This window comes from Trichechus manatus, unplaced genomic scaffold (genome assembly GCF_000243295.1).
Source record: "Trichechus manatus latirostris isolate Lorelei unplaced genomic scaffold, TriManLat1.0 scaffold00132, whole genome shotgun sequence".
Lineage (NCBI taxonomy): Eukaryota > Metazoa > Chordata > Mammalia > Sirenia > Trichechidae > Trichechus > Trichechus manatus.
Genome location: NW_004444068.1, coordinates 5,163,426 through 5,171,042, shown reverse-complemented (window position 1 = coordinate 5,171,042; position 7,617 = coordinate 5,163,426). Strand labels below are relative to the sequence as shown.

General features: G+C 37.8%; 1 protein-coding gene across 2 annotated transcripts in view; it reads left to right on the top strand.

Annotated features, from left to right (window-relative positions):
* Positions 1-6,957, top strand: part of PIK3CA (phosphatidylinositol-4,5-bisphosphate 3-kinase catalytic subunit alpha) — a 101,438-nt gene extending 94,481 nt beyond the window's left edge. For both annotated transcript variants that reach the window (XM_004385090.3, XM_023739355.1), the window contains 4 exons: positions 3,860-4,030; positions 4,612-4,729; positions 4,836-4,987; positions 5,731-6,957. In XM_004385090.3, coding sequence (XP_004385147.1) covers positions 3,860-4,030; positions 4,612-4,729; positions 4,836-4,987; positions 5,731-6,001 — 712 coding nt within the window. In that variant the 3' untranslated portion in view covers positions 6,002-6,957. The remainder of the gene's footprint in view (positions 1-3,859; positions 4,031-4,611; positions 4,730-4,835; positions 4,988-5,730) is intronic.
* The last annotated feature ends 660 nt before the right edge of the window (positions 6,958-7,617 follow it).

Genomic DNA, 7,617 nt, shown 5'->3' with positions numbered 1-7,617 from the left:
TGATACTCATGGGGAGTGTGCCTCTTAGCTCAAGTAGATACAAGAGACTAAATGGGCAGCTTGTGTCTGTAGGTGAGATGGGAAGGCAGAGAGGGTTAGGAACTGGTTGAATGGACATGGGGAATCGGGTGGAAAGGAGGAGTGTGCTGTCACAGTATGGGAAGAGCAATTAGGGTCACATAACAATGTATGTGTAAATTTTTTTATGGGAGACTAACGTGAAATGTAAACTTCATCTAAACTACAGCAATTAAAAAAAAAGATTAGTCACTGAGTACCATTCTCCTTTAGCCTGCTGTATTTTCTGAACCGTTGATACATGTCTGGAAGAGCTGAAGCCACAGGTGGCACTACTTTATTTAGTTCTCGATAGTCTTACTGTCATTCTCCATGAGCCATCTGCCTTTTTCATGGGCCTTACAGGGCTGTTATACAGAGAATTTGTTGGCACTAACACTCCAGCCTTTAGCATGTCTGTAATCAAAGCAGTAATCTCCTTTTGTCCACCAGGTATCCTCTGCTGTTTCAGATTGACAACCTGAGTGGTTTTGGGCAATTCTGATGGTTCCCTTTAGCATGTCCAGTCAATACTGGCCTAAGGACAGACTTACATACCTTCAGTTTTACAATATCAGGTAGAGGGAGTGTTCCCCAATTAGACATAATATCCATACCAGTAATACATTCAGATAAGAAAAATGAAACTGCATCATGCAAGATCTGTTTAAATCTTCCAACTCTCATCCAAACTTTCACCTTAATCCCATCAACCATTGCATTCCCACATACCCCCAGCCTAATCTTAGGCCCCTTCAAGATTTTATTGACAGGTTTTGGGATTACAGCACATTGGGCTCCTGTGGCACAGTGGTTAAGAGCTTGTCTGCTAACCCAAAGCTCAGCAGTTCAAATCTACCAGCCACTCCTTGGAAACCCTGTGGGACAGTTCTACTCTGTCCTATAGAGTTGCTATCAGTTGGAATCGACTCAACGGTTTTTTGGTTTGGGCTCCTGTGTCCAGAAGCCCCAAGGTCTCTTCCCTACCCCTGGGCCATTTCACGCACACATGTGCATATGGCATTGGTCCCCTGCTTAGTCTAGACCAGAAGGCCCTGGCCCCCTTATCAATCCTTATCTTTATCAACTAGCCTGAGCCTCTGCTTCCAGTGGTCCCAGGTGGGACTTCCCATCCTTAAATTCCTCCCAACTGGGGTGAATAGAACCGACTTGTTTAGACTTCTTTAACATTTGGGGACCAGCAGGAGTTGGCTGGTCCACCCAACCTCCCATAGTGCTGTATTGGAACCTTTGTCTCAACTCCATCAATGTCTTCTGTATTCATCCTATTTCTTAGTAACCGTTTCAAAATCTCCGTCCTGCTAAGTTTTTTCCCCATTGCCTCTTCCCATTCTCATATAAATCACGCTTACGTTTCTCGCATGCATAAGACCCATGCAGAGAAGCTGTCCCAACAAATCTGAGAAGGCTTCTGGGATTGTTGCTTTGTTTCACAGTAGCAAGGTTACATGGGGTGCCCGTGTACAAGGGACTCCCTTGATTACCATATCTGCCATGACCTGTGTAAGGTGTATACTAATTGGATGAATATCCTGATCACCATAAAGCTGTTCCAGCATGGCTTGTCTAAGCAGCACATTAGCTGCTTCCTCTGGGGTGTTCCATTGGGTATTTAGAGGGGGAGAGGGGCACTTTCCCTTTTCAGGGTAAACAAATCTCAGTGCAAGTTTTATCCAGTCCACCAGGCTGTCCATCCCCTCCGGGTTAACCTGTTGTGTAATTGGATCTTGTATCATTGTTCGTGACTGATCCATAGTGAGTTGTGGGTTTTTGCATCAACCCAAATATACTCTTCCATTCTGCAACATTCAAAACTAAAGACACTGCCCTTAAATTGGTTGCTCTCACAATCCACTTTAGTAACGGTTCCTTAGAAAGCTGACGATACCGATCTACAAATTGAAGCAGTTCCTTTACGCTATACTCCCTGGTTTCAGTAGTTTCTTGGGTTTGCCCATTCCCCTCCTGGGACTACCGTCTTGTTGACCAGTGGTCATAGTACTTTCTGTTGTTCCGACACTATTTTTCCTTTTCGAGTCAGCCCTGAGACTAGTGGTCATACTTCTCACCGGACTGGATCTGGGCTTGGTTCAGTACTACAGTCTGCCCCTATGTTCTTTTTTCCCTGCCCTTGCAGCTATTACTGATAACAGCAACCAAGGAATTGTATGTTTCGACCTTTTCTTATCACTCTGTATTTCCTTATGCATCCAACTAGCCAGTTCCTTAGATCTACCACTCCTGTTTCCCCGAATGGCTTTTGCCTTGGGTAACTGATTGCAGCATAACAGCTGCTTCAGCCCATGGATGTTTTTTATCCCATCCAGAAAGCAAAGGTTTCTCATTCTCCCATTCGTCACTTTTTTTCCAAAACCACATATTCCAGTGAGTCTAGGCCGTTGGAGCGAATCCTATTCCTGACACCAACTAAGTGAATAATTTCTTTTATAAGGATCAGCACAAAGCTGGTTCCTATGAGGCAGAAGTTAAAGATGTCCCAAATGCCCAACTTTTCCAAACTGCTGTACCACTTCATCATCTGTAACATTATCTACTCCCCCTCTCAGCTTTGAGTTTGGTAATTTGCTGCAATGTCTCACAGAACTCATGAACCATACTTACAGTTAAGTGGTTTATTAGGGAAGTAACATGGTACAACTTGGGATCAGGATCAGCTTGGAAGTAACAGGAACAACTCAGGACACAGTTCCTCGATCAGGACAGGTTTTTCTTGCCCTCTCCTGTCAGACCCTGCTGGGGGCCTTCTGCCACTGGGCACTGCTGCGGCCTTGCTGCTGCCGGGCCTTGCTGGCAGCCTTCTCAAGCAAGTGTTAACAACTCTCAGTTCCTTCGGTCAGCAAACCCCACCGCGGCCATCTCGTGCCGGTCTCCTGGTTCCTGCCATATCGCACTGCTACCACTCTTGCGACTCCTGTGCCACCGTCTCTTGCTGTCTTCTGTGTTACAGCTCCTCTCTCTCTCTGTATGTCTCCCTTTAAGCCTACCAGGATGGCAAAACTGACCAATTCCCCTCATTAGGGTTCCATACACCTTATTTACATGGTCCCACCACCACAAGGGTGCCATGTACCTTATTTACATTATTAGCAAGTTATCCAATCTCCTTGGTGGGCCACAAGTGCCTCATTTGCATAATCCCACCCACTCATTTGGTGGGAGTTACAAAGACTATGGCTAGATGAGCCATATTAAGTAATCCACTGCACCACAATGTTTTTTTTTTTTCATGAAAGATATTATATTAACATGTAATGGTTATATTTTAGATGAATCAGTAAATATTTAAAATTTTTATATTCTCTGTTTTAATTTCTCATATCAATAGATGTAACCACAAACAAAACTCCTTGGGGTCCTCAATAATTATTTTAAGAATGTAAAAGAGTCCTGAAATAAAAAATTTGAGATTGATGCCCTCAAGTATTATTTTGATGTCAATTTAACATCTTTAAATTCACCAATATTTTTGAAATCATAAATGTTTATAAAATTCCAGTTACCACAGTGGTTTTCTTAAAAATTATATACAATTAAATGTTTTCCCAATTGGAGGTTATACTACATGATGGCAGATAATTTTGAGGCTTTTTCCGGGAATATGTTTGCAACACTGTAATATAAAAAAAATTAAAATTAGATTAAGGCAGTAAGGATCATGCATGACAAATTTGCAAATAGAGTATTCATATATTAGTCTATTAAAATGTTTGCTATTTTAAAATTTCTTCATTTAATTGTAGATAATTTGCTCTTTTTTCAGGATGTTGCCTTATGGTTGTTTGTCAATTGGTGACTGTGTGGGACTTATTGAGGTGGTGAGAAATTCTCACACTATTATGCAGATTCAGTGCAAAGGCGGCCTAAAAGGCGCTCTACAGTTCAACAGCCACACACTACACCAGTGGCTCAAAGACAAAAACAAAGGAGAGATGTGAGTTTTTTATTCTTTTCTTCCTGTGTTAATCTAGGTTTTGTTAGACGTCTTTTAGTGGTTCCATACGTTTCTCATAGTTAGATCAAAGAAAACAGTTGTACCTACTTTGGGAGAAAGGTATGCTCAGTCTTTGAAATGTTTGTAATTATTGTGTTTAAATGATCAAAATTGCTTATAATTTGATAAAATCCTGCCCATTCAGTTTACATATCTAAAATGTGTTTGTTCTTATTGCTTATTTTTAAAAGAAAAAAACAAACATTGCAAATTCTGAAGTTACTTGTAATTTATTATTTAAATGACTCAAAAAAACATTTTAATGAAGTGGAAAATACATTTTTACTATAATGAGAATTATGCTTTGGTCAAGGAACATCTAGAAATTTCCTTAGAAACCCTTAAAAACTTCAGAATTTCAGAGTTCCTCAGATCTTTGGACATAATTACTTCCTTCCCCTAATGCTAGTCAGTGATTGTTTCCATTGTTTACATAGCAACTTTGACCATCTATTCCCAGTTTGGCCTGGATCGTTCTGTACATCCACACTACTCATAAGGTATTTATTTGTTCTTTGTAGATATGATGCAGCCATTGACTTGTTTACACGTTCGTGTGCTGGATATTGTGTCGCTACCTTCATTTTGGGAATTGGAGATCGTCACAATAGTAACATCATGGTTAAAGATGATGGACAAGTAATAATAGGTTTCTCTTATATTTGGGTGTTCTTAAACTAAATTTAGCAGTTCAGGGTACTGTAATTCTGCATGTGTCAAACTATAACTTTCTTTTTTTTTGAAGCTGTTTCATATAGATTTTGGACACTTTTTGGATCACAAGAAGAAAAAATTTGGTTATAAACGAGAACGTGTACCATTTGTTTTGACACAAGATTTCTTAATAGTCATTAGTAAAGGAGCACAAGAATGCACAAAAACAAGAGAATTTGAAAGGTAATCTCAAGAAATCAAAAAGCACAAAATAAAGAATTCTTGCCACTGTATCAGAAACAGTTGGTATTTTTCACGCCTTTTAAAATAATAGATATTACTGTTTTAGCACAGACTGAATATTTTGTTATTTAATTTTGTGAAGGAAAATGGAAAGGGAAACCAATTTAATGTATTGAGTTACTTAAAGCTGAAAGAGAAAGTGATCCTTAAACCTCACAATACATCAAAAGTTATTAGTTACTGTTGTTTAACTAATTGGTCTCCACCTTCTCTATGTTAACATATAGTGCTTAAGACAACATTGTTTAGTCATATAGTTTGAAGAAATTATATGACTATAATTTACACATTTATTTATAATTATTCTTGCTACTTTATGGTGTATCAGGTCTATCTTAGACCTTAAAGTACTAAAAAAAATAATATATATATATATAAAATTCCACTTTATCTGTACCTTAAAGGCTTTAGTATGGACCAGTTCATACATTTAACAAATAATTATTAAACCTCTAATATGCTAGGCATTGGTCTAGCAATGAACAAAGACCTTACCCTCATGGATTTCATACTCTAGTGAGGTAAAAGGAATTGAACGTTGTTGGCAAGGAGAGAAGATAAATGCTATTTTTTAATAGGTTTATCAAAGAAGGCCTCTCTAATGATGTGACAGTTGAGCAGAGACCTGAAGATAATAAGGTCCCTTTGCTCCATACTGACTAAACTGTTTCTATTGCTTCCAGATTTCAGGAGATGTGTTACAAGGCTTATCTAGCTATTCGGCAGCATGCCAATCTCTTCATAAATCTTTTCTCAATGATGCTTGGCTCTGGAATGCCAGAATTACAATCTTTTGATGATATTGCCTACATTCGAAAGACCCTCGCCTTAGATAAAACTGAGCAAGAGGCTTTGGAATATTTCATGAAACAAATGAATGATGCACATCATGGTGGCTGGACAACAAAAATGGATTGGATCTTCCACACAATTAAGCAGCATGCTTTGAACTGAAGTGAGAAGTGAAAAACTGAAAGCCCAGTTGCTGGATTCTACACTGCACTGTTAATAACTGTCAGCAGGCAGAAAGAGACTGGTTGCATAGGAATTGCACAATCCATGAACGCATTAAAATTTACAAGAACAAAAATAAAATATAATTTAAATAATGTAAACGCAAACAGGGTTTGATAGCACTAAACTAGTTCATTTCAAAATTAAGCTTTAGAATAATGCGCAATTTCATGTAATGCCTTAAGTAAGTCCAAAAAGGTAAACTTTGAAGATTGTTTGTATCCTTTTTTAAAAAACAAAACAAAACAAAAAATCCCCAAAATATATAGAAATGATGGAGAAGGAAAAAGAATGATGTTCTTCATTGTCTTGCAAATATTCTATGTTTTGAACCATGGACACAACAAAGTCTGTTATTACATTAGGTCCAAGTAAACTGAAGGTTGGTGTTAAATTACATACAATTGGAAAAGAATGAAAAATTCTTATTTTTCCATTGCTGTTCGATTGATAGTTTGAAGTGAGCTTTTTGACTCCTTGTTTAATGAAGAAAAATGCTTGGGGTGGAAGGGACTCTTTTAAGATTTCACCAGAGAGTTTTTCTTTTTAATAAATCAACCCTTTTGATGATTTGGGGTCTTATCTGCAAAGTTTTGGAAGCAGTCACAAATGAGACCTGTTATAAGGTGTTTAGGGGGGAGGAGTTTTTTCTGGACAGTATTTACAAGCATCTGATCTTATTTCCCAGGGAAATTCTGGACCCCCCACAAAATAAATAATCATCACAGAAAAAGAATGAGCAGGAATAGTTCTTGCTCCAGAATTGTACAGTATTCACCTTAGGTTGATTTTTTTTTTCTCCTTTTGCAATTGAACTGAATTCATTTTCATGCATGTTTTCCAGAAAATAGAAGTATTAATGTTATTAAAAAGATTATTTTTTTTATAAAAGGCTATTTATATTATAGAAACTATCATTAATATATATTCTTTATTTACATGATCTGTCCCATAGTCATGCATTGTTTTGCACCCCAAATTTTTGATTGTTCGTAACACCATGATCAACTTTTAGTCTGTGAGTGAGGTTTAGGCTCTGTTGCATTCATATCAATGAGCAGTGTATACTATGTAAGGAAAATAGATTAAACTTCATCCTCTTTCCTTTTATTTGTTTTCACTTTTAACTCCCCATCCTCCATCGTCTTCTATAGTTGAGAATGGCTCAATCATATGAAAGTAATTACCAAAATTAACACTATTTAGATTATCTTCCTGATTGCTTAAACCCCTCTACTGAGGTATACTCATGAATAGTACTTTATAATATGGGGGGATGGAAACCAGGCACTTTTTACATTTCTGAGCTGTCTATCCATAGCTCAATAATAAAAGTAGGATCTTAACAGCATTTTAAGATCATGCCCCATTTACAGGTGGTCAGGGCTCACCAACTTTATTAAACTACATTTGAGCACAGGATACATTTTTAAATATTTTGAAAGACATTAACCCAAGATGTAGGGGCTAATGGAAGTCATTACTCTAGAATCTGATATTTTACTCAGTATTTGAAATGATTAATGCCCTAGGGAATAGCTTTAGCAAATGTCCAG